The following is a 25,147-nucleotide window of genomic DNA, read 5'->3' as shown; positions in this document are numbered from 1 at the left end:
CGAGCCCTGTACTCACAAATGATCTATCATGGGGCTACGCGACTCCATGGATGGCTCTGAAAGACTAATATATTTCTTTGGCATTTAAAGCCCTAATTCTTTTTTCGTTATATACCCGTTATTGCAGAGTCCCTATTCGTCTAATCAGACTGTACTTTATCATTTCTGCCCGGCTTTCTGGAGCCGACCAGTTTGTACTCTCCCACCTATGTTTGTTCTGCACTTTTACGCCTTGATCCTGATCAAGTTTGTTATGATTGATATGAAATAACGGTATGGCGGTCTGGTTGGAGTGGACATTGGTGTATTAAATATGAATGATCGCCTTTTTGCTTTTAAGTTTGTAGCCCAACTTCTTCCATTAAGAGATTATTTTTGGCGTAGTTCCGACGCTCCTGATGGGACGGAAATAGCCACCAGCCTTCCTTAATTAAGTTACTACTCAAGCGGTATTAGACTATAAAAAATGAAATGGAAAATAACATTATTTGCTTTTATAATTTAGACACCCTTAACTCACATTAAGGTAGAAAAAAAATTTTGTACCGTGCCCTCGACTCGGCAACCTGATCACTCCCAATAGATATCAAAACCCGTAAATAGCAATCATTTATTTAGCTTTTGGGCGGCAGGAACCCGGTTGCTGCACGCCAGATTGCTGAGCAGCGGCTTGAGAGGTGATACTCGTCTGCAGTGTGGTCGATTGAACTGTACTCGACTGCATAGTAGTCCATGGTGTTGAAACTGATGGCAGTGTGCTCGACGGCACACTTGATGGTATCGAGCTCGATGGCACCATACTAGAGGACGCCGAGCCTGGGATCAACGCCGTGCTCGATGGCACAAATGTACTCGATCCCGCAGGCGGCTGCAGTGTCCCCTGGTTCTTCGTAGCCTCCATAATAAAGCGATGAAGCTCCTCACTCGCAACATCCATATAGACTCCCGGGTATCCGGGCCTCGCACAGCCAAGCCCAAACCCAACAACAGCAACCTGCACACCACCATACACAAGCGGCCCGCCACTGTCACCCTGGCAGGTATCCTTCCCCGGCGTATAAGTGCACACCATGCGGTCTGTGATCGGGATGACGCCCTGATAGTCATTGCGGCATTCTGCCCGGGAGACTGTCTCCAGTTCGACGGCTTGTAGCTGCTCGGAGACTCTGCCGTTTTCACGGTTAAAGCCCCATCCGGTAGCTGTGCAGTTGAGGCCGGGCTGTAGGGCTGTGGAGCTGAGTGTGATGGGGCGAGCTGAGCCGCCGAAGGTGATGTCGCTGCTGAGGGTTATGACCGAGACATCGTAATCGCCTGTGTTGGGGTTGAAATTGGGGTGCTGCGTGATCTTGGACAGCTGGTAGACGTCGCCACCGTGGCCGATAGTTGACGTGCCCACACGGACGGTCAAGTTATTTGGGAATTCGTGTGTGCAGTGGGCGGCTGTCAGGATGGACTTTTCGCCAATGATCGAACCGCCGCAGACGTGCTGGCCCAGGTGTTCCAGACTGATTTGGTAGGGGTAATTCTCAGCTGTAGTTGGGTGTCCGCCGACGATGGCCTCATGGGCTGCGACAGTGTTGAGGGAGAAGAGGGAGAGGAGGGAGACAAGAAGGGGTAGAGAAGGCATCTTGCTGCGAGGCTGGTGGGCACAATTTGAAATTGCTTGAGATAGAAGGAGAGATGGAGGTGAGAAGTGTCTTGGGACTGATCGTTGTATTTATGTCCAATCTCAACACTGAGAGAATGAGAGGGCGTTCACTTTGACAGCCCAGTGTACTGACTTGGGAAGTTATAGATTTAGTGAAAACATCGGCTATGGAACAGCCTCGGCCATGCCGATATATAGGATATTTGAAGTGAGATGCATGGCCTCCAGAGCTTGTAGTGGCTGAATGTGTTATAAAGACCTTAGAAGATTCAATATTCACAACAAACCTGTCCAGTGAAAGCCATTGGAGAGCAATGAATCCAATTTTATCTCCGCTATGTTCACTACTTTACTCTGACAAGATTTATTGTCAGTTCCTGAACAAGCAGGCTCTTGACGTCCACGTAAACGGGGTAGTCTCTGGGAATGAGGGACAGCTACTGCTTGGTGGCCATTAGCGACCCTATCTTTGCATTTAAAAGCGATAGTATTTGCTGCAAAGGTGCTTTGTACCGCAGCTTCGTAGTCAAGTATGGCCCGCAATAGCTCGACCACAGTAACACACATTATTGTGAGAACTTGGAAGCTGGCTGGAATAAACCCGGTTGACAGCCCTGAGCCAACGGCCTTCCATCACAGCGAAACGCCATCATCGGTGCTCCACTCTTGAAATTGGGTGACTGCTTTCACCGGGCTGCCCGAGATGGAGGCCAGACGTGAGAAGCCTCCTAATTATAGCTGAGACAGTGTTCACCACAGTCTGCTCTCGAGAATCCATTCAACTCAGCTCAGATCCAGCGTATTGAATAGAGAGGGCAAATGATTGGTGATATTGAGGACGACAATGCGATTTGTGGCGGGGGTAATCTGCACGAGTCAATCAGCGGGTGACGTTCAAGACATGGGCCGGCTGTTCCTCAGCGCAATGAGGACACTGATTCACCATTGCAGTGAGATGGCAGTTGTGGCAGTTGTGGCAGTTGGGAGGTTGACGCCGTTGAGTTTCGGGACACTCCGTCTGCCGAGAAGAAAATACAGAAATTGCAGAGAAGATCAGAAGAGCAGAAAACACGATTGAAGGGAAAACGAAGATCCGCTTCAGCCCTGCGACCACGAGGGTTTCGAACAGTCGGCAGCAAGATTAAGACTCGCAGCGGGTATCATCAACCTGTTGCATCTGCTCTGATCCTGATTCAGTGCTCGCCAGTCACGATAACTGCAAAACACACGGTCGGCCCCTTTTCCTCCTGAAATCGGCAGATACCGTCATGCACAGGCTTTTCAGGCTTGAGAAGCCGGATCTGGGCAACGATCGAGACCCTTTCCGGCTCCACTCAGACAACAATTCGATTGCGATCTGCTAAAACGAGAGTGCTCGGGCTGCGAGTCTGCAGGGCCTGAGCAGGAGGGGCACTGAGACAACGCCGACAACTCCTCGTTGAAAGCGACGCCGTGGTGAGCACAGAACTACGCAATCAAGATACAAACGGCAGCAGGCCGCAGTCTACAGGGGGAAAAACCAGGAATGCCAAATAATCGAATAGAAATGAGCAGGACTTTGTGCCAAAAGAGGATCGACAGCAGCTTGCGTGGATGTGTCCCCTGCCCCGTCTCCGTCGCCCACTCAGATGCCCGCTTTCATCTCGTCCCCCAAAGTGACATCGCTGCATTCTGCGCTCGCCGCGGGCGCAATCTTTTATTACTACTTCAAGCCCTCTTTGTTTCTTCCTCTCCATCTTCAATGGTTTCGCCCTTCCTGCCCCTACCCGGCGTTCCCCAGTCAAATCTGACCTGTCCAGACCATGCGACCCTTGGTTCTGCGCCCGTCAAACGTCACTATCTTGGGAAACTGGAAGCTTCGCTATCGCCAGTGTCGCTGATTGGCCCCTGCGCTCTCGCCATCTGGACTCGACGTCAGTGAGTACGTACGAGTCAATTCGACTATATCGAGTTGTTGATCCCGGACGCACTCGAATCCCCCTCGAATCGCCCTCTTAATCCTCTCCGCTGTCGGTCGACGATTCATCGTCGAGGCAATGTCTACCCCTTGCCCGTTCCGCATTTCGCGGGCTGCCAGCGATCGGCTGGCTCGCAATGAAGCATTTCGAGCAATTAGAGAGAATCTCAGGCGCCAGGAGCTCGGCTCTGAAGCCCCAAGGTTGGTAGACCCCTTTTATCACGAGTATGCGTCATGTTACTGACGCCTGGTTGCCTTTCAGTTTTTGCACATCCCACCGCTATTCGTGCTCGGACGAGGAACAAGAGTCGTTTCGCCTGCATCGTGATATAATACACACCCTGCTCCTCCCCCTATTCCTTCTCCATAACCAAGCGTCTCGCGTTGCCGTCAACATGTTGCCCGGCCGTAAAGCAACAGAGTCAGAGCGAGCCTTTCGAGGTGAAGCACGCGATGCTTATGCTTGGCTGCATTGCATCTTTAGTGAGGAGCATGATTGGTATATGACTGAGCGCTGCCCCGCCTGCATCGGCCTGCACGTCTTGCATTCAGAACCCACCATCCGTTTTGTTGCCGTGGCGTGTCTCCTGTCCGACGACTTGCTCAATCCAGGCCTGCTCAACTCCAGTCGACGGCTGCCTAGCTTTAATTTCTGGCTTGAGGCGCTTGAAATGGCAGTTCGCGAGGATCCATTTTGGGGCGCTGACTGCTGGCCCGACATCGAATATCGTGCATGCTCACTCATCAATGGCGTCCAGATGTTGTCGCTGCAATGCCTGGAATTCCAAACAGCTCTAGACCGACACAACTTGCAATCAACTACGCCGTACAAGGCAAACTGTCGGTTTCAGCGTGATGTAACTCAGTCGTTGCCTGCTCATCCGGTCCCTCTGGGTGCATCCGACTGCTCACAGCTGCCCCTCGGGCATGCGACGGATTCGAGGCAACGCTCGAAGATCTCTGCGAATCGGTGCCTGCAGTCGCATTGGGCCGAGCGGCCTCGGAGATTTCACACGAGGCGGGAAGGTGATACTCGAAGCCGATCGGTGACTTCTTGAGCCGATCCTGGTTGACCATGTCTCCTTTCGAAAGGAAGGGGCGGCATTGAGCCATTCACACCATTCCAAGGTTCTTCCTAGTGTCAACCTTTGGTTATACGAGGTCAAGGGGCCAAGTAACAGGCTAACGACCTATGACTCATTCCCTATTGACTTAGCTCGCAAAAAGCATATAAGTCAGGGGATATGGCCAGCAAAAGAGCAACTCAAGCTCTGAAGCCTGCGTAACTCGCCCAATATGACTTCAAACCCAACCTCCGCCGATAAACAGTTCTACTCGACGCCATCCCCATTCGAAGAGCGAATCGGATATTATCGAGCGGTTCGCCACGGCCAACAAGTCTTCGTGTCTGGAACCACTGCAGTCGACCCCGCATCTCCTGCTGACGCCCCGCAAATCCTCTTCCCAGGCGACGCACGCCAGCAAACACGCGTGGCACTTGAGGAATGTATCAAGGCAGTCCAAGCCCTCGGCGGCAAGGGGCCTGAGAACGTGGTGCGGGTGAGAATGTTCGTCAGTCGCCCCGAGGACTGCACTGCTGTCGGGGAGGGGTTCACGGAAATCCTAGGACGCAAGAGCCAGCCAGGCGTCGGAGCTGCGGCGACAATGCTGGTGGTGCGCAATGGATTCGTCGATGAGAGAATGCTCGTGGAGATTGAGGTAGATGCAATCCTCTGAGCGATTGAAGGCGATTACGTGCGCATTCGAAACGAGACGAAACACGACGAAGCAAAACAACAACAAAACAACAGCAAAACGTCACCCAGACTTTGCTGTGGGCTCTGGAAGTTCTGGAACAAATAACTAGTGACTCCAGTGTGACTCACTCGGTATATACCGTGCCGTCCTCTTCTTGGAATGTCGGAAGCATTTGCCAAAAGCGAGGGGAAGAGGAAGAATAGCCCGTCTTGTTATCGAAGCACCTCGTCATAACTCCAACAAACAAAACAACAATAGCAAAACAATACAAATCAAAATCGCATTTAAACTCCAACTCTAAAGAAAGAAACCAGCATAATCACTAAATCGTAGTCCGATCTCGACGAGAAACCCCCCACCACCCATACCCACAGCAGTCCCGATGAATCCTGATCGATCAACAACCTGCACTTAATCTGAGACACAATGGCGGGGTGACACGGGATATCGCCCATCCGGCAGACGGCAAGACCCTTGAATTAGATCATCAAGTCACTTATGCGGCGGCATAACTCGTCCGCTCTCCAGGAGGTAACCCACAGTGTAAATCCACTGGGGTACGCGGTGCAATCTAGCGGATACGGAGTGACTTGATCTCGCACCCGAAGTGGCAACAGCAGCAGCAACAGTCGAGAATTAACTAAACTATACGACCGTTACGAAGAGAGATGGCACCACTAAGATTGTAAGTGCCTTCCAACTTCCTTGTTTATCGACGGTGTACAAATGTAAGCGAGTACTCCGTACGTCTTCCCCGCCCCCCAGTGTGTCCATGGAATGCGGCGTTTGGGATAGAATATTCATCTCGGTTACCAGAGTCTACTGTAGTCCAGTACGTATACGTAAGACTTGCAATTCAAGTCGTTGCTCCATGTATATTTGCTCCAATTTCGGAATTCACACCCAGCCGAGCAGCCTGAAATTGGAGACTGAATGACATGACTGACTACTGACTCCTCAGGGGGTCACGGCTCACGACCACGAGGCAGCCGTCCGGAGAGTCGGGTGGGATAGTATCATGGTGGGAGGGGGTGGACGGCGCGAGTTGCTGCATCCTGCCCGATGCGGTATCTTGGATTCTCCGCGCGTGCCCGCACCCGAAGTCTTGTTCGCGGACTAGAGTGCTTGGTACAGGAGAAGTCTCGGAGCTACGGGGATGCATCATGCTCGTTCTGACTGAGAAGAGGAGTAAGCTGGAGCACCCAGAGCTTCAGAGTACATTGCCTGCCACTTTTGCAAGTAAATAAGCATGGAAGGCAGCACTATTCCACATCCGGCGTGTCGAAAAGCCAGCCCTGAGCCGGGTCGACAACAGCGGTACGGAAGTGAGCGGCAGTGGCAGTTGGGCAGGGCCGAGCCAGGCCTCGACAGGCTGAGACTGAGATCAAGGAAATTCCAGCCTGGCCGGAAACGGCAGTGGGGTCGGCCCAGCCAATGGAAAATTCCACACGGCCATCCGACCATTGGCCGGCGGATGGAGGCGAAAAGGCAGAAAACCGGACATTGCAGTGCGTCGAGAAGTCTCGACGTCAAGGATATTGTTGGTTGACTTTGGTTGGGGAATTCCCACTGCTTCCAGAGCCTTGGATCTGGTGCGGATAATCGCACTTCTTGCCTGATTGATCTGACGGGCTTTGCAGTGCGAGTTGGGTTGAGTTGATAGTTGAAGGCAACAGGATGGCGGTCGGCCCAGCCAGCCCTGTCAACAATGTGCTTTCGCCAGGAAAGGTACGGTCAGCTCGAAATAGCTGCAAACTGGCGGTCTCTTGTGCATTGATCGCACCGATCGCCAAAGGCGATGCTGATGCTGATGCTGATGCGAGATGGCTGCCATGCCAGCGTTGGGCGTTCCATAGTCCGCATTGAGATTGAGAAGAGGCCGGCCAGATCGAGACTGTACTGTACCTCACTCCTCCAAGCTGATGCTGGCCGTGGCGCAGGCCGATCAGCCCGTTTCTGGACTTTTGGCGGTTGCAGTGTCATACGTTATTTACTTTTTTTCTGTTCTTTTATTTATTTATTTTATTTTTATTTTTATTGTTACTCGAGATTTCTTCTGCTTCCTTGCTTTTTAACTTTTTTTTTTCTCTTCTTTATTGTTGAAAGCCTCTCGATGAACATTGCGGTGATTGGATTGGGCTAAATTCTCCGTTTGCAAGGTTGTGTGTTGAATTTGCACGGGTAGCTGCAAGATATGTCGGGTAGGACAAAGAAATGGAAAGACCGAACAGAAATGCAGAGCTTGATGCGTCCACGGGCTGAGCTAGGCATGATCTACGTCCGTATTTGAGTGCTGCTTTGGAGGAGAGGTTAGGGATAATATGACACTGTTGTATGCGCAAGAAAAAGCAAATACCGAGGGGGGAAAAGTTAGATGCTGCCAGCTGGGGCTGCAGGTGTGCTGGCGTGAGATATCCATGCTGGGGCTCGAAGTGAAACGAATCGATCTGGCATACTCCAGGCTCCATCGTCCGGTTCAGACATGGGCATCAGACAGAGGAATAAAATGCTCTCCATATCAAACAGACGCTGGCCAGTTCCAGACTGCCAGTGTCAGAGTCAGCCAGAGTGGGGCTGAGCGAGGCAGGTCTGTGTGTTCCCGTTTCGGCCTAGCGGCAGCACAGTCACCGTGGTGGAGCGTCCGGATCAGCCACTATGGGGGCCTAGACAAGTCCGCGCGTCTGGCCTCACCCTGTCTGCTGGCAGGTTATTTTAGTGCAGATTCTTCGCTTTCTGGCAGAGGAATCCCAGCGTGAGATTCTTGAAACTGAATTCTGACTCCCGCAGTGTTGTAGATGCTCGCCGCGACATCGGTGAGGGCGAGAAAGAGAGCAGGAGCCGCTGGGACTCGTGTCATGGACTCCCAATGAGGCCTGGTCTAGACCGCAGGACCACCAGTCGCAGCCCGAGGGAACCAGACTGCGCCAGACTCCGTCTGACTGTCGCTCCTTGGGTCACGATCGTTTCCAGGCGTCATTAATCCTTTGCCCTTCAATGGTCGCTTTCCTCCCATATTCTAGACCCTTCAGACTGTCTCCCAATTTTCTCTTCCCTTCCTTCAATCTCCCTCTTCTCCACCGTCTCCCTCTGTATCATCGTCACTCTCTCACCATCTCTTCCGTCGTCCTTTTCAACTCCTCTCGTCTCTCGTCTCTCCCTCCCTCTCTCTCTCCCCCCGTCCTCTTCGTCTTAGAATAAAACGCACGTCTCGCTTTCTGCATCGTGTTTTGCGCCCACCATCCTCGAAATAAACTCCACCAGCGACCGACGGACTGATTTCATCGCTCTTCCGCGTCTCGGGTACCATCTTACAACTGTCGGTTGCCTGCTCGTCGCCCGTTGAATCCGACGCACCCTGGATGTATTCTCCACAGTGTCATGGACCTTGCCTGTCTGCCTCAACAGTGCGAAATAGTACTCCTGTCATGCGTTCGCCGCTTTCCTCAGATCCTCCATCAGATGCATCCGCAGAAGCCGGTACATCGCGTCAAGGCATCGTGACACCGTCCAGTCAACATCATACCCAACAGCGTCAACCTCTATCACCTTCACATTCAAACTCTCAACGTCCACGCACTCCAGTATCTTTGTCCCAGAGCCCAGGCTCGGGTCGACTCAAGCGTCGGGCTTCGCAGGGCTCGCTTCTAACCAAGCCATCCTCTGTCTCTCGCTTCCTGTCTCGCAGCAGCGCCTCTTTCCATCCTCCCACTGTCGATACCCCCGGTTCCGTCACAAAATCCTATAACCGCTCCGCCGACTTCCGCACACACTCCCTCGACTCACGTCTCCGGATTTCTACCGCTTCGAGTTCGCTGGCGGCTCGAACCACCCAGTCCTCCCCGCGGGCGTGGGAATCCACAGACAGGGACGATTATCCCGCAACCTTACCACCAACACCACCCGAAGACGACGATCATATTGCGTGGAGCCCTCGGAACAATATGCTGCTGTTTGAATCGCACATCAACCGGGACCCGGGGTTAATGCCCATGGATGAAGGTCCCAACATGGACACCACTTCTGGTACAATGCATTCGGATACATTGGGCAGTCCGTCAGATAACATATCACCCTCAAGCTCCGGCGGAAGTCCACAGTCGTCTAGTGGCGACATGGACTGCGACCCCAGCTCATGGCTAGAGAACAGTGTGCAAGCAACTTGTAAGTTTCCGTTCAACTGCGTGATCTTCCAGCAAATGAGCCAAAAATTAACATGTTTTCCTAGTGTCATCGTTGCCGTTTTCAAATGCCCGAGGTGAAGCCACGAAAATTGTTTACCAAATGCTTCCATATCCATGCCCTTCCACGGATTGCCCCACCGATAAACCTGCGAGTCCCGAGATCAACGAGAGTATTTTCTGTTCGATTGTGCAGGCAGTTCAGCACCGCTTACAGCACGGGCAATCTCCATATATCAACGTCACCCATGCTGTTCCGGAACAGTTCAGCCTTTCGAATCTCCCTCATTCTCCTCCCAGCACACCTCACTCCTTGGCCCCATCCGACGACTATTTTAGACAGACTGCAGTATTTTCCAGCGCAGCCGTGGTCTCGGCGTACCACGACTTTCGAGGCCCAATTCAAGCCAAGTCACCGCACTTCCCAATGCCGATTGTCCCCCCCTTCAGCGTCCATATCTCAGTTCTCGAACGCTACCTGCCCCCCTCCTCAACTCAAGAATACAAAGACCTCTTTTCTTCTCACCGGCCGTCTTTTCTTGTCGATCGGTTAAGTGAGCTTTCTCCTGACGGTGGTTCGATGCTCTTCATCTATCCCACCAGACGAGGTGCATCAACTTTCAAGTCACAATATCTAGGACCCATCCTCGACCCCTTACTGCGACAACTCGTCGTTGTGAACGAATTGTCAGCAGAGATCGGTCGCTACCTAGGCAAAGTTTCCGCCGTCGCTCACATGGACGATTTCGATACCATGCGGGAAAATCTCGACCATCTTTGTGACTCAATGAGCTCATCCTCCTCTCGGTTCAACATCGTGGATGCCCGCAAAGGTAGTGTCCGACTTGACCGAAAACTTTGGTCCGAATGGTATATCCACCAAGATAAGGCTCGAATGAAGGAAGTGATCAGCCTCTATTGGCAGAACAGCCGTCGTCTTCCAGGGTCGAAGCCGTCACTAAACACTTCCGGCTATCATCGCATGGAGAATAAAGAAGTGACGTCTGCTATGCTGCTCAGCGAGATTATCGATGGTATTCGAAGGCGGCCATATGAGATGGAGCCTCGAGATGGAGTTGAACTCGGCATCTTCGTGATTCGCCGATCTCACTAAGCAATCTGCAAATCGGTGCCGACAATGCGGCCTCAGCCGCTTAGCCATGCAACATGGCTTATTTGTTTTTGAGAAGTGATTAATTTTTTTTTTGGCGATACAAAAGGGATCTTCATGGTATGGCGTTTTTTGGTGTTAGGATGGGATACATCGGGAATGTGGATTCCCGAGATGCATTGGACACGAATAATACCCTATCGCTACGTCTTGTTTTGGCGCTTTGGCTTATCATTATGCACTGGCTTGAAATGAGATGACTATGAATAGCTAGTTTGGATAGACATTATCTATGTACACCATTATGAAACAACTGAAATTTACCTTATATTTCTCCTGATAAACCTTGGTCTCGTAGCATTTTCCATTGCATGTTCCAGCTCTGGTGCTCGTCACATGGGCGGTGAGTGCAAATGAGAGATGAGCGCTAGTCCTATTCCAGTAGATAGGCCTCCCGCCCGGCCTTTCTGCCCCATCCGATGGTTGTTCAAGTTCGACGTTCCTCTCGGTTTCCCTCCTCTTGTGTCTCAGTGCCTCCATGTATACTCCTCCTACCTGCATTTTTTGGCCAAGTATGATGTGCAGCTGTCTCTTTTCCATGCTGTAGCACTATTCTTCGGACAACGTCTTTACCCCCCTGCCCTTTCACAGAAAGCGCCTTGACTACAGATCCTCCTCCCGCGTGACGACACTTCTACTCAGCAACCAGCCTGCTCGATCAGATTATGGCCTACTCCCCTGCTCCCCCTTCTCCTGGCACTGGAGGCAGCGGCCCCATGATGTCAAATGGCTTGCACTCGAGAGGCCGGTCGACCAGTCCTCCAACCAGCATGCCGCTCTCAAAGCGGGACAAGCGACGCAGCGCGCTACAAGAGCGCCTCCACGATCTTACGGCCTCATTCAGCCAGAACCGTGATACTCAGTTTCGCCAACAATTGCACGCTCTTCAGTGCGATATGACCCTTATCAACAATGCTGATCCTTACAATCCGGGCCCTCTCCCCGACTCGGCGGATGAAATTGCCCATCTGATTGAGAACACGGTTGGAGGCGGCAAATTCGCGAAAGAGATGGCTAGCTTAGCGGGCATGTGGTATGCTCGCTTCGTTCAAGAGGTCAACCAGGTCAAAGCAGACCGAGATGCAGATCTCGCTATGTTGGTGGTAAGTCTTTTTTCTTCTTTTTCTTTTTCTTTTATTTTTTTTTTACTCCCTTCGCCCCCGGATGTGTTATCTGGTGAAGTCGAGCGCTGATTGAAATCTTGGATATAGCACCGCCATAATAATAATCTGGAAAGATTCCAGCGAGAATATGCGTTTCGCGCGCATTTTGCAGAAGAAGAATACGAAAACCTCTCGTCAACCCTCCGCGAGCGTCTTGTGCAAACACTCTCAGGCAAGCGAGCTCGCCTCATGAGAGAAAAAGAGCATCTTGACATCGCGGACACAAATTCCCTCCTTCTCCACCCTAGTCAATTCAGCATCACCAATCCTGCCAGCCCTGGTGGAATACACGGGAACCGCAAAACTAGACATACTCGCCATCGTGTGGATCTCGACGAGTTAGGCAACGGGATCATGTCGGATCATCTCAATAAGAGAAAGAGAAAGGCTCCAGAGGAAGATGTCGGGTCACCAGTCCGTGAGACCCCGGCGGAGCGGGCAAAAGCCCAAGTAGCCCAGCAACAACTTGCGCCGACATACTCTATTCAGTCTCTCTTTACAGAAAAGGAACTCAGTGCACATGCGAACCAGGCCCACATTGCCACAGTCCATTTCTTTTCTACGTCCAAACGTCCCGACCAACCCTCCGGTGCGGCAACTAATGGGAACAATACGGATGCAGACGAGGCATCCGGCATGGACGGCACCGGTGCCGAGGACAACGGCACTCCCGCCACCGACATGGCGCGAACTGCGAGCCAGAATTTCCATGCTACACGTTCGACCCGGACGCATGGCAACCACGCTCTCAACCCGTTGGCCGAGCTGTCCGATAAGCCTGCTGTCCGTCCGAATCTCCCGTATAATATCCTAGCCAACTACCACGCTCGGCCTAGCAACAGCGGTGCCCCTCCACTGCCTCCGCTAATGAACGAGGAAGTGGACGACGATTGGATCCGTATGGATAAAATGCAGAACAAGCATTTGGGGCATGTCGATAAGAACCTCATTCATCTTCTAGTTGAGCAAGCTCCGCCAGAAATCGATGGAATCCCAACCAACCCAAACCGGTTCAACCTTCTCCATCCCGACTTCCCAACGGAGGTGGGTATGCATCTATACCCCCTTCGAAAAGACGGGGAGAGCAACGAGCGCGCCAAGAAGGTGAGGACAGGATGAATATATCCGCGGTTACTGCAATCGCTTCTTATGGCGTTACTTGGTACAGATACACATAATAAATAGCGGGCCGGAAGGGACATATTACCGCTGGGCGTTTAGGTCGAATTGGCGTGACTACTGAGTTTACTTATATTCTGGCATTTACTTTTTTCACACCCCTTCTCTCATTTTTTTTTGCTTTCTTTTCTTTCCGTGGTATATTGTTTTTTATCTCACTTTTCTGTCCCATCCCCTTGTTCATGCTTTACGGATTAAATCTACGCAAGTGGAATGGCGAAGGTTCGTCATATCCGTTGTATTATTGCATTGGATACCACGTTCCGGGGCTCCGAGTACTTGGCTTGACCTGACTTGACTTGCACGTACTCACTCACCTGTTTTCTTCGCATAACCAGTATCCCTTAGAGCAGATCAGTTCGGCATTGATAGTAATGTACATTCCTTTGCCCTCTGGTTTACTAGAAATGCCATTTTTGAATTTCTTTTGTCATGGCTTTCCTTATTTCAACCTTGGAAGATACGGCTCGCTGGTAGACCCGGCGCAGCCGCCGCCACGTGTGTAATCTAAGTTGCCATGCTTATTGTCTCTATCCATGGATGAGTGGCATTGAGCGGTTGGTTTAACATTAGTTTGTCGCTCATGTACTATGAGAAACCTAATTTAGGGTTAAACTCGTGGTACCTATCCAAGAACCGAACCACGAGAGATCTGAATGCATTTGGCAGAGGCAGCTTGGTAGTTACACTGTAGCGCTTATCATGCCCAGTTTTCTATTCGTGATATCTTTATTGAGACTATGGCTGAGTAAAGGTCGGGGCCAGTTAAGAGTTGAGTAGTGATATTAGTATAGGTGGTATAGGCATAAGTATATGTGTGTGCATGCATGCAAGTATAATCATAGGCTGACATGGGTTATTGGACAGGGGAAATAAATGGAGAGGGGGTAGAGAGAGAGTAAGTGGGAAGGTGGTGTAAGTAAAGAGGAATCGCCGTATAACATAGTGGTGGGGAAAGTCTATCTAATAATACTCGGTACAATTTGAATCACCCAAAAACCTTCAAGAAGCCCCATAGTCCAATGCCGCTCAATACGGGGATGGTGAGATTGTCATCCCAACCGAAAAGATCAATGAATTCGGAGCCTGCAGCGACGATGCCGGAAACGACACTCATGACACCAAGTGCTAACGAGCCGGTGATAACCGTGCCGCTCTCGGCATCGGACGCTGATGTTACCGACCAACCGATTAGGTGCTTCACTGGGTCCGGTATGAGGTTGATACGGCCTGTGTATAGAAAGGCGCCTTCGGGGTCGTTGGGGAAGGTTCCGACGTATGGAACGAACCAGCCCCAGAAGGCGGCCGCGGTGACAACGCCGACAGCCCAGGCGGCAAGAGTACCCGCAAGACTCTTTCCCTTACGCAGGCTGTAGGTGTAACGGCCGTAGAGTCGGCCAAAGGTGGAGGCGGCAGTGTCGCACCAGGAGAGGAGAAGGACACCCATAACCCCAATGTCCTTGGGGAAGAAGCGAAGGACTGTATATGCGCCAACCAGGTACCAGATCACGCCGTTGTAGCCAGAGACCTCGGTTTCGCGCATGAGTGCCCCCACGCATCGGATGTAGATCTTGTTGATCTTCTCAGACCGGTGACGCAGTATATCTGTAGCGGCAATTGGGACGAGGGTTGAAAAGAGCCATGGGGTGATCTGGTGTGTTTGGATACCACGGCTATACAGGTGAAGCGTTAGGAATCCGATTGAGACGTGAAGTAGTTTTCGCGGGATCTCGTGGCGGTGGATAAAGTTGCGATAGCGTGTGTGTAGAGGAATTAGGCCGAGTGGGGAAGGTGATCGCGAGATACTGTCGACAAGCCGGGTGCCGTCAGCTTTCGACAACGGGAAGAGGTAGCCGTTGGTCTGTGGCGCGTGGCCATTCGTTCTCGCTATCAACGCTTCGGGTTCTTCGGGTTTAGAGGCCTTGGATCTAGATTTGCGTCGACGCGATTGCGTAGGGGAAGAATCTGTCGTCACATCCTGGCTTTCTTCTGTAACCTCGTCAAGGCGCTGCCGCCGTCGGGCTGCCGAACGTGTTGTAGGCGCCGAATAATCGTCCCGCGATCTTGATGAGGCTCCGCCTTCTGATGGGGTCGGCGAAGGAGAGATGACCCTTGGTGTCGCAGGGACAGCTCCTGGATTTCGCGCCGACGACATCTCGGCCGCTCTGACGGAGAAGGGCGGAAGTACCGCAGCGATGCTCAGGCCGGAAAGTGGGCGTCTGGGGGCACAACAGACACTGGAGGCCACAGCACAGGGGGAGAGAAAATCGCTTGCCTCGGAGGACGGAATGGTGGGCAAGTGTCCTTTAAAGGAGAGAAAACGTGGGACTGGTGGCTGAGCGTAAGATTCGCTAGGTTGACTAGAGTACCAAGGCAGAGACAGCGTCGCGCATTGCTGTCAGACCGCACACGAACTGGGCAAATAGAGTGCTGGCGTCGGGAATATTCTCTCCAATTGGGTCGGTTGTTTAGGTGTACCAGGGCGAATGACGATCTGCTCTCTGCTGACCACAAACTCGGTCTATCGAAAGCGCTTCCAACTTGCTGCTTTCCGCCAAAGCCGGTCGTGCATCACGTGCAAATGTTTAAAAAAAAAAAGAGGACGCCGACGGCAGAAATTCACCGCCTCGCTATCTAATCGGGATGCCCTTCGATAAGGAAAAAATTCCGCTCGGCTTCCCGTTGACAAAAGCAGAGCGAAAAGAGAGCAAAAGGAGAAACGAAGCGATTTACAATGGCCCCTACACCTCCGTCGGGCACTTCATCCCGGTCATGGGATGCTGTGAATCCGCCGCTGTCAGGATGGGTGCTTGACGCTGTCTCTTCAATGGGATTCACTCGAATGACCCCGGTTCAAGCATCTGCCATTCCCCTCTTTATGGCTCACAAAGATGTCGTTGTCGAGGCTGTTACTGGTAGTGGAAAGACACTTTCTTTTCTGATTCCAGTTGTGGAGAAGCTGTTGCGCCTCGAAGAGCCCATCAAAAAACATCATGTCGGCGCCATCATCGTTTCCCCAACCCGGTAATTCTTGGCCCCGCTGATCAATGAATGGGCGATAAGTGTGTTTGCTAACCCACCGCCAGAGAACTTGCGTCGCAAATATACAACGTGCTGTTATCGTTACTTGCATTTCATCCACCATCAGCTTCTGCAATCAAGCCCTCCGAAACCGACGAAGACACTCCGCGTACGAAATACTCTTCGTCGACACTCAAGGTTGTTCCACAGCTCCTCCTTGGGGGCTCAACCACTCCTGCGGAGGATCTTAGCAGTTTCTTGAAACATTCTCCCAATCTTTTGGTGGCTACTCCTGGCCGACTTTTGGAGTTACTCTCATCCCCCCACGTACACTGCCCGCAATCGTCCTTCGAGATGCTCGTCTTGGACGAGGCAGACCGGCTGTTAGATCTCGGATTTAAGGAGACTCTACAAAACATTCTGCGCAGACTTCCAAAGCAACGGAGAACAGGGCTATTCAGTGCTAGTGTGAGCGAGGCTGTCGATCAGATCGTCCGTGTAGGGCTGCGCAACCCCGTCAAGGTCGTAGTCAAGGTCAAAGGTGGATCCGGAATCGATGATAAGCGTACCCCGGCCAGGTAAGCATTCTTTCTTTCACCCACTCAATATCATATTCTAATTCGCGACGCAGTCTTCAGATGACTTATTTGACCGTTCCCCCAATTCATAAGTTCTCCTCCCTGAAGCACATCTTAAACTCCGTGCAACCGACTCCGTCAAAATCAATATTCTTCGTGTCAACATGCTCCGGTGTCGACTATCTCTCCACAATTCTTCCATTGATACTGGGTGACGATTTCCAACTCGTACCACTGCACGGCAAACACCAGGCAAACGTGCGCCAAAAGAATTTCAACCGTTTTGTAAATGCCCATACTCCAGCTATCCTACTCACTACGGATGTTGCTTCACGCGGACTAGATATTCCATCAGTTGATCTCGTCGTCCAAATCGACCCTCCTTCAGATCCGAAGACCTTCATCCATCGTTGTGGTCGTGCTGGTAGGGCTGGTCGTAGGGGTCTTAGTGTGGTCTTACTGCATCCGGGTAGGGAAGAGGATTATGTTTCCTTCCTAGAAATACGAAAGACTCCAGTCGCTCCGTTCCCTCAACCCATTGATTTTTCGGACACCGATGCCGAGGTAGCCACAGAGGTTGCGCGGAGGGCAGCACGGGCAGACCGTGCGGTTCATGACCGAGGACAAAAGGCTTTTGTTAGTTGGCTGAGGAGCTACAGTAAACATCAAGCAAGCAGCATCTTCCGTGTCGCGGACTTGGATTGGGAGGGCCTGGGGAAAGCTTGGGGTCTGCTGAAACTACCAAAGATGCCCGAGCTGAGGAATTTCTCAGGAGACCGCTCGCTAGGGGTAGACATGGATTGGGATACGTATACTTATAAGGATAAGCAACGGGAGAAGCGCCGTCTTGAAGTACTCCAGGAGACGGCACAGAATGACCCTCAACAACAACCAACAAACAAGAAACGTCCAAATGACAGCGTGTCGTGGAGCAACAACGTCGAGAACAAAAACAAGAAAGCAAAGCGACGAGACCAAAAGCAAGTCCGTCAAGAGAAGAAACGATGGGAGAAAATGACTGAGGAAGAGAAGAAGAAGGCAAAGGAAACGGAACAGATGGTGGAGCAGATCAAGGCAAAGAACGAAGAACAGTGGCAACTCAAGCGCGCCGCTGCAAAAGCCAACAAAGATGCAAACACCGAAGGAGATGAAGAATTCGAAGGCTTCGACTGAGCTTTACAATTAATTGAGACGGAAGTGTTCACACTCAATATACCACCTACCTATATACCCAGCATCTGCATGTCCTATAGAGCTATTCAAAAACCGGTCTGCGTTACTACGGAACTCCCAGGAGCTCAGCCCCACAAGGCCAAAATATATACATATCATATCGATCATGCCCTAAGTGGCGAGGCTGCCTCACTACCAGTGCCCAGTAGTCCACTCATCCCTGTACCTGTACGTACTACCTCGACGATGACTGTCACCGACATCGAAATATCATCGTTGGCCAATTGCATGGTATCGCAGGTCAACAGTACAAGGAACACGGGCTCATTTTATCGTTTGTTCTGTCAATAATAGTGACTCATAGTGATTCCAGTGCCGTTTGCGGTCAACCACGAGGCAACTATCCCAGCTCGGGGTGCTAAGCACCTGCCCAATATTTGCTCCTTCCACCTCGCGCACCATCGACTTCGAGTATGTGGCAATGCGGATTCCGACATATAAATAAGCTGGACAGCAGACGCCTCTCAATCATGCCATTGCCAGAGATAAACACCACCCTACGGCTGCAAGATGCTTAAGATAGAGCTCGTTGAGAGCTCCGCCATCTTTCCCACGCAAAAACAGAGCAAAACTACCGTGCCTCTTTCAATTCTCGATGCGGTTGTCACCAACTATGCGCCAACCACCGCCGTCTGGTTCTTCGATGCGCCGATCGAAGACAGTGTACATTTGAACTGGCCCTCAACCCTGCAGGAGTCCCTTCGAGTAACTCTGTCTTTTTTTCCCCATTTCGCCGGTGAATTGAGCAAGGTCGAGAATGTTCTTGGGGGTAACCATACACAGCGTTTTGGGAGACTCCAAGTCACCTTCGGTGCAGCCGCAGATCCTGGTGTTGAGTTCAGCATCGCTCGTTGTGTTGTTTCCTTGAATGAAGTGGCTCCTAGTCCTGCGCAGCGCAAATCCGGCAACTTTCAGCCATGGAACTTGTCCTGCTCTGCAAAGGCCTTTCTCCCAGATCTATCCAAGAGGTCTCTCACAGTGCAAGGTGACCCAACGCCAAAGTCTCCTGTATCGATACGAATTACAGAGTTTGCTTGCGGCGGTGTCAGCATCGGCGTTAAAATATCACATCCGTTGGCCGACGCGCAAACCCTAGCTGTCTTTATGCATCGCTGGTCTTACGAACACAGTCTTCTCTTCTGCGACCAGGTCACAACTATGCCACCACCCTCAGATCCCTCCTTTAATTTAGAGCCGCCAACATTTGACCCTCAGCTTCTGGATGCCCGCGCAGCGGGAGACGTCGACGCTGATTCGCCAGATGAAACACTCCTCGCAAAAGCACGCTCCCTTCCGTCTTCACGATATGACTGGTTCTGGCCGGCACATAGTGGTGATCCCGATCAAAATCTTCCACAGGGCCTTGCGCGCTCCATGGTCAAAACCCCAGGAACACCAATGCCAACAGCAGACTGGGACACCTTAGCGCCAGTCTCCCACGCGACAATTCACCTCTCTGCCGCTCAGATTGAAAGAATATCGGAACTTGCGGGACCTGGTGCCAGTCGTCACGAGGCGATTGTTGCTCACCTCTGGAGCGCGATCAATCGTGCTCGCGGCTGGGGCGCCGATGAACGGGACGTTTCCTTGCACATCTCCTTTGGACTGAGGAGACGCCTGGGTTTACCATGTTCATTCTTAGGAAGCCCGATACTCCTTACGTCGGTGTCGATGACGGGGAAGGATGCTTGCGGGCTTGCAGTCCGTGATGTTGCGGACAAGATCCATGAGAACTTATCATTGTACACGGAGGTAGCGTTGAAAGCACAGCTCCATGACCTTTGCTTCGAATGCGCTCCACAGAGATTCTGGGCGGCGTATTTAGGTGCACGGCATACGATATTCACAAGCTGGGCGCATCTACATTTGTATGAGGCTGACTTTGGAGGGGGACGGGGGAAACCAAGATTTGTTGAACCGTACATGCCGGTGTACGATGGGATACTTTGTTTGATGGAGGGTAGACCGGAGGGCAAGCGGCAACATTGGTATGATGACGGCGTGGATGTTATGGTGTCTCTTGGCACTGATGCAATGGAGAGATTGAAAGCCGACCTTCATTTATAGGAACTCGTTCTATTCTATCCTCAGCAACCCAAAAATAACCCAGATCTGTAAAACGCCAATGGAACTCCAGCCTTCAATGTAAATAAAATCACCATACCAACGCTGTCCCAGCGTATTGTTAAAGAACATCTCTTGTCTTTACATTATCCTCGTTGTTCCCCCTCTGAATAATGGGCAATCTCAGTGGCTCGGCTTCTGCGTCGTCCTCTTCCTTCCCACCCGCATTAGTTTCCTCACTTTCTTCTTCTAACGCAGCCTCCGTGTCTGTTCTCTCCTCAGACGTAACCTCTGTCCGTTCCTCAGCGGCAGCCAAGTCAACCCTGACCCCATCCCCAATGGCAGGAGTGTACCTCGGTGCTTGATCTTCTCCCTGCTTCTGATCCCCCGTTGCCAAAGAACTCCCCCCAATTCCAAACCACTCGCTGCTCTCGCCAAAAATTGCCTGTCCCTCTGTATCTTCAGTCGCAGACATTCGTGAAGAACCCAGAAAAGACGTATCCACCGACGACGGGTCGGGCAATGGTAAACCTGACGAGAGTATCTGTCCCTCTACCGGCTCCATGACAGAGACAGTCCCATTCCCCATCCCATTAGGGCCAGAATTTGTATTCTTGCTCTCATACCCACGGTCGTACCTCCCCATCCACTCAAACATCGGGTTCCTATACATCGTATCCCTCTCCGGATCTGGATCGTGTATCCGCGTTCCCATGCCGTTGCTCATCGGCTCCACCGTCGGTGCCGGCATACCTCCATACCAAGCCTGACAGTGGGTGCAAATGCGTACGCCGACACCCTGTGCCATGTATTTTGTACTGCAGGGGACGATGAGCGGGTTGGCGTTTTGTGCTGGATTGGGTGGTGGAAGGAGCCTTGCGAATGCGCAGGGTTGGACGAGCTGGAAGAAGGTGCATCTGCAGCCCACGGGGTTTGGTTGGTAGAAGCACATTCTTGTATGGCTCGTGCTGTGTCCTCGGGTTTTGGATATGGTAGAAGAAATACTCAGGTAGACGCCTATAATGTCGAATGTAAGCCTGCGGATGAGAATTCTTAGGCCAGCGCGCTACATAGCTCTTCTTTATAATTTTCCTGAGACAGGAGGATGCGTTCATGGTTTGCATTCTTTGTTGGCATGGCTGAGACCTCTGGTGTCTAGACTGCGTCTGTCTCTAAAACAACTATCCAGAAGCAAAACCAAACGACTGAGACAAACACTCATGAGGCAGACGGTGCATCTGCCTGTCGCTATCCGGCTTCTGTACTCACCCACCCAGCTTCAACGGCAAGTCTACCTTGCGAAGCTGTCATGAAACATTATCTATGCAAAGTCTGGTCGAATTGGAAGAATCCAGAGATGATATTGAGCGCTAGATGCAATCCCCATCCCAACATGCCATAGCAAAACCTGAAAGAACAATAAAAGCACGAAGAAACAAACCCTAAGACCATCCAATAACAAAACAACTAAAAAAGCAAACTCAAAACATGAAGCCAGCCAGTTTCATCATGGCGGCAAGACCATTGAGCACAGGTACTGCACTAAAATGACAGACGCCGAATCCTAATAAACACAATAAATGAGGCAAACAAAAGTGCAACGCGGTTTCCTCCCGGTCAATAAATGGCGCCACATATGCAGCCAGGAAAAGTAAATCCTAAACGACGAGTTACAGCAGGCAATGGATTGTGAACGACGACGACGCTAATAACAGGAACCCCCTATGCAATAGCATTCGTCTTCTGGAAATCAGCATATTCACGTTGGAATACGGTATATGCGTTGTCAACCTCAGCCGGATCCCATATTTCATCCAAAATGCGAAGGGAGTCGGCGCTGACATTTAGACCCTCACCGAAGGCTTGCCTTTCGGGCCAAACAAGCTGACGAAGGTCACCGGAGGGGCAATTTTCATACAGCCACTGAGCATCCTTTGCGAATTGGTCATCGCCGAATTTCTCAGTGCTCTTCTCTGCGGGCTGTCTCTCTGCGGGCTGTCTCTCTGCGGGCTGTCTCGGGGTAAGATCAGGTGTGGGAGCAGTTAGAGGGCTTGAATAACGGCTAGCAGTACGAAGTCCACTAGGCGTCTTTGGCTTGTATCTCTCGGCCTCAGAACGGGCCTTGTCCAGGGCGGGGTTGACTTTTGCAGGTGTCGAGAGTACCTGTGCAGGACGTGCGGCAGGGTGCGGGGAAGCGCGGGGAGAAGATGGTTGGGTACTAGATAGTCAGTTAGAAACTTATTTCTCGGCTGTTTGAGCACAGAACTATACTTTTGAGGGATATCAGGTTGTGTGGAAATGGGAGGCGTGGTATCGGCGGCGGGAGCAGGAACACTAGGAGACTCAGAACCACTGGAGTCCGAATCATCCGAGAAGGCATCATAATCAAGTTCAAAGGTTCCCGATCTATTAGGGATAAAACCAGGCCGTTGTCGGGGGTCGGTTAAGCGAGATTCAGGTGTCGGTGTAGTAGGTGCAGAAGATGCCTGGGGTCCACCCATTCCAATAAAGTGCGTTCCGTTATAAGGGTCGGTGGCACGAGCGCGACGCTTCGAAGGTGTGTCTTCAGGGCTCGCATCAAAGCGCACCTTCTTTGACGCTGGTCTCTCTGTCTGAGCGAGGTTTCGAAGAGCGGTCTTACCCAGAGTATCGGCTTTTCTAGGTTCGGTTTGTGGAACAGCAGGTTCCGCCTCATCATCGCTCCCAGAGCTGTAGCAGAAGTAATCTAGATCCATTCCATAACTACACCCCACAGGGTTGGGGATGACATCTGGCGATGGAGAGCGCTTGCGCTTCTTCTTTGGTGTTTCAGTTGCAGTGTTTTTGGTGCTCTCGCGGCCTCTTTCGGTGGATGTGGTAGAAAGCTGAGTCTCTGTTTTCTGGGGCATATCTTGCTGGGCAGGTTGAAGAGCAGGTGTCGGCTCAGATATAGGCTCAGGTGTCGGCCCGGCGGCAGGCTCGGCGGCAGCGGTAGCGGTTGCGTTAGACTTGGCTGGAATATCCCCAAGGTAAAGATTGCGATCTATTGGAGCCGGGAAAAGTGAGTACGATAGGTTACGGGGGCGTTTTGCAGGTGGTTCTTCGCTCGAACGGCGGCGAGGCTGCGATTCCACCTCCGGAGCGGCAGCTGGGGACGCTTCAACTGGCCGAGTACGTTGAATGCGCTCGGATGCAGGTTGCTGGGTAACTACATTTAATGAGCACCAAAATACTAATGAGGAAGTTTCGGGTACTAGACATACCTGGAGCTTCCGAGCTCGCACGGCCACGCCCGAATCTGGGTAGTAGTCGGCTAAAGCTGCGTGGCACAGAGCCGAATAGTCCACGCCAGCTGCGTCGAGGGGTTTCTGGGGTGGTCGGCACCTGGGCGACAGTGGGTTCTTCTTCCACAGCAGCCGCCTGGTCCTGTTCAGAAGATAGATCGAGACTGGTCTGTATAGGTTCGGATGGTGGAGCGGGTGATGCAGAGGTTTCGGAAGCGCGACGGTCGGCTTCAGTCTGAGCTACATACTCAGGAAGACGGAAGATTGTATTATGGATACGACCTTCACTTTCTACTGTACGGCGCCGCTGCCTGTCAGTTAATGGCACGGCTCTTGATATTCGGCGATTCGTACGCCGAGCATAAGGCGTGCTCCCAGGGGGTCCTAGGTTTCTGCGTTTATTCGCATGTGGGGTGACAGGGTCTTCAGCGTCCATATCAGGCGATGTTTGGGTACGCGACCTTTTCCTGTTGACTTTATCATCGGTTAGCTTCTTTCTAACTTTGGTCTTTTGTGGCAAGTCCTGGTTCTTTGTGGTTAGGGGAGTCTTTGAAGCATGTGGTGCCCTCTTGGATGAGCTGCCGCTCTTTGATGATCTTTTGGGGCCCTCCTCTCGAACTGCGAGGGGTGGTGAAAGTGTAGTTGTACTGCCAACTCTTTCTGAGGACTCGTTGCAACATGAAAGATATCGTGGTGATGATGATGATGAAGAAGAAGAAGAAGAAGAAGAAGAAGAAGAAGAAGAAGAGGGGGTTGTAGAAGGGGGGTGTGGAATTTGTGGTGGTAAATGAGATTGCTGGTACTCACGCTCTGTGTTCTTAGGTTCCAATAGGGCAGCACCTGTGGATGCACCAGATTCATGTCCATCGATGCCCGCTTCAGCAACATTTTCATTATCCATTTCCACGCTATCAATGTAGTTCTCGCCAATTGACTCTTGCACTTCTCCTGTCGCAGCTTGACTAGTGCTGCGCGAAGTGCTTCGCGTCCCACGCTTGGGGCCTTTGCGAGTTTGCGGCTTAGTTTTTGATGCAGTAGATGTGGTTTTCTTGGTGGTCGTAGTCTTCTTTGTTGTGCGTGGTCGACTCTTGGGGCGAGTTGTTTGTTCTGTTACAGGCTCGCTGGGCTGCTGAGTGCTGGCTTGCTGCGAAGTGGGCTCTTGAGAGGCACCCCGAGAAGCGGATCTTGTCGTCCGTCGAGTAGCATGTTTCGTATCATCAAGAGAAACGAGACCACCAGGAGAAGCTGGTTGAGAACGAGTACGCATTTTGACTCTGCGTGTTTTGGTGTTGTAAGATAATGATTTCAATGTGAAATCGTGCGAGAGAAAGTCAAGAGGGGACTGGATTTGAAGATATCAGGCCAATTTTGGGACTGGATATTTCAGCGATCAAGAGAAAAGGACGTACTTCGAGACGAAATCGCAGTTTGGAAACCTGGAGAACGAGGAGCGTATTGTAGGAGGGAAAGGGTGGAAACGAGAAAGTGAGGAAGTGGGAAGGGGAAATCGCTCTCGTCAACGGTTGTGTTGCTGCAAGTTTGGCGGCGCGTCCCGAAGTGTTAGCAACATCCACCTACCTTGTGTTGTGGTTGTTTTGAGTGAATAAAAAGTGTTGTGTTAGTGAAGGAGCTCGATTTCAGTCCCGGAAAATCGAGGAGCGGGCAGTGACGTTCGGGCAGAATCCAACCTGGAAGGCGGTCGGTACCACAACGTGTCAAGCAGTGGTTGCTGCCAGCCACGCACTGAATGGCAGCTCTTCTTACTAGATTGGGTGGGAGTTGGTGAATTCCTTGCATTAAGTTCGAACGTTTGGCCAATGCCCAAGGCTTGACTAGGCAAGGTTGATTCCGGCATCGGACCATGGCCCTATCCTGGGACAGGCCGAATGCTCGACTCGCGGCTCAGTGTGCTCTTGACCCCGATATTCGCTGGC

At 51.7% G+C, this 25,147-nt stretch overlaps 11 protein-coding genes across 11 annotated transcripts; 7 read left to right on the top strand and 4 right to left on the bottom strand.

Annotated features, from left to right (window-relative positions):
* Positions 1 to 937: 937 nt before the first annotated feature.
* ASPVEDRAFT_90323 (serine protease) lies at positions 938 to 1,603 on the bottom strand (the record flags this gene model as incomplete). Its single annotated transcript, XM_040818749.1, has 1 exon — positions 938 to 1,603. A coding segment is annotated over one exon (666 nt), but the record flags the coding sequence as incomplete, so codon positions are not given.
* A 2,081-nt stretch (positions 1,604 to 3,684) lies between these two features.
* Positions 3,685 to 5,342, top strand: ASPVEDRAFT_51207 (uncharacterized protein; the record flags this gene model as incomplete). The annotated part of the gene is made up of 4 exons (XM_040814436.1): positions 3,685 to 3,806; positions 3,868 to 4,631; positions 4,883 to 4,887; positions 4,935 to 5,342. 4 exons carry the CDS (start codon positions 3,685 to 3,687, stop codon positions 5,340 to 5,342), a joined length of 1,299 nt encoding a protein of 432 aa, XP_040665679.1.
* Positions 5,343 to 6,456: 1,114 nt separating this feature from the next.
* ASPVEDRAFT_533361 (uncharacterized protein) lies at positions 6,457 to 7,036 on the top strand. The gene has a single exon (XM_040814781.1). The coding sequence runs from the start codon at positions 6,613 to 6,615 to the stop codon at positions 6,910 to 6,912; it is 300 nt and encodes a 99-aa protein (XP_040665678.1). The 5' UTR covers positions 6,457 to 6,612; the 3' UTR covers positions 6,913 to 7,036.
* Positions 6,995 to 7,613, top strand: ASPVEDRAFT_531819 (uncharacterized protein). Its single transcript, XM_040814758.1, has one exon. The coding sequence runs from the start codon at positions 7,162 to 7,164 to the stop codon at positions 7,504 to 7,506; it is 345 nt and encodes a 114-aa protein (XP_040665677.1). The 5' UTR covers positions 6,995 to 7,161; the 3' UTR covers positions 7,507 to 7,613.
* A 921-nt stretch (positions 7,614 to 8,534) lies between these two features.
* Positions 8,535 to 10,778, top strand: ASPVEDRAFT_39289 (uncharacterized protein). Its single transcript, XM_040811891.1, has 2 exons — positions 8,535 to 9,524; positions 9,589 to 10,778. The coding sequence occupies exons 1-2, from the start codon at positions 8,789 to 8,791 to the stop codon at positions 10,653 to 10,655; spliced, it is 1,803 nt and encodes a 600-aa protein (XP_040665676.1). The 5' UTR covers positions 8,535 to 8,788; the 3' UTR covers positions 10,656 to 10,778.
* A 599-nt stretch (positions 10,779 to 11,377) lies between these two features.
* On the top strand, positions 11,378 to 12,994 carry ASPVEDRAFT_126432 (Sds3 domain-containing protein; the record flags this gene model as incomplete). The annotated part of the gene is made up of 2 exons (XM_040806370.1): positions 11,378 to 11,815; positions 11,924 to 12,994. 2 exons carry the CDS (start codon positions 11,378 to 11,380, stop codon positions 12,992 to 12,994), a joined length of 1,509 nt encoding a protein of 502 aa, XP_040665675.1.
* A 765-nt stretch (positions 12,995 to 13,759) lies between these two features.
* ASPVEDRAFT_39287 (uncharacterized protein) lies at positions 13,760 to 15,593 on the bottom strand. Its single transcript, XM_040811890.1, has one exon. It carries the CDS (start codon positions 15,207 to 15,209, stop codon positions 14,043 to 14,045), a length of 1,167 nt encoding a protein of 388 aa, XP_040665674.1. The 5' UTR covers positions 15,210 to 15,593; the 3' UTR covers positions 13,760 to 14,042.
* Positions 15,594 to 15,788: 195 nt separating this feature from the next.
* spb4 (ATP-dependent RNA helicase SPB4) lies at positions 15,789 to 17,826 on the top strand (the record flags this gene model as incomplete). The annotated part of the gene is made up of 3 exons (XM_040806362.1): positions 15,789 to 16,078; positions 16,141 to 16,653; positions 16,707 to 17,826. 3 exons carry the CDS (start codon positions 15,789 to 15,791, stop codon positions 17,824 to 17,826), a joined length of 1,923 nt encoding a protein of 640 aa, XP_040665673.1.
* A 570-nt stretch (positions 17,827 to 18,396) lies between these two features.
* Positions 18,397 to 19,953, top strand: ASPVEDRAFT_128869 (transferase family protein; the record flags this gene model as incomplete). Its single annotated transcript, XM_040806588.1, has 1 exon — positions 18,397 to 19,953. One exon carries the CDS (start codon positions 18,397 to 18,399, stop codon positions 19,951 to 19,953), a length of 1,557 nt encoding a protein of 518 aa, XP_040665672.1.
* A 118-nt stretch (positions 19,954 to 20,071) lies between these two features.
* ASPVEDRAFT_26670 (uncharacterized protein) lies at positions 20,072 to 20,902 on the bottom strand (the record flags this gene model as incomplete). Its single annotated transcript, XM_040809935.1, has 1 exon — positions 20,072 to 20,902. One exon carries the CDS (start codon positions 20,900 to 20,902, stop codon positions 20,072 to 20,074), a length of 831 nt encoding a protein of 276 aa, XP_040665671.1.
* Positions 20,903 to 21,672: 770 nt separating this feature from the next.
* On the bottom strand, positions 21,673 to 24,480 carry ASPVEDRAFT_26669 (uncharacterized protein; the record flags this gene model as incomplete). Its single annotated transcript, XM_040809934.1, has 3 exons — positions 21,673 to 22,168; positions 22,222 to 23,137; positions 23,193 to 24,480. 3 exons carry the CDS (start codon positions 24,478 to 24,480, stop codon positions 21,673 to 21,675), a joined length of 2,700 nt encoding a protein of 899 aa, XP_040665670.1.
* Positions 24,481 to 25,147: the final 667 nt, after the last annotated feature.

The sequence above is a fragment of the Aspergillus versicolor genome, assembly GCF_001890125.1.
Source record: "Aspergillus versicolor CBS 583.65 unplaced genomic scaffold ASPVEscaffold_3, whole genome shotgun sequence".
Lineage (NCBI taxonomy): Eukaryota > Fungi > Ascomycota > Eurotiomycetes > Eurotiales > Aspergillaceae > Aspergillus > Aspergillus versicolor.
Note: the sequence above shows the minus strand (reverse complement) of the source record. Positions and strands in the feature narration are given on the sequence as shown.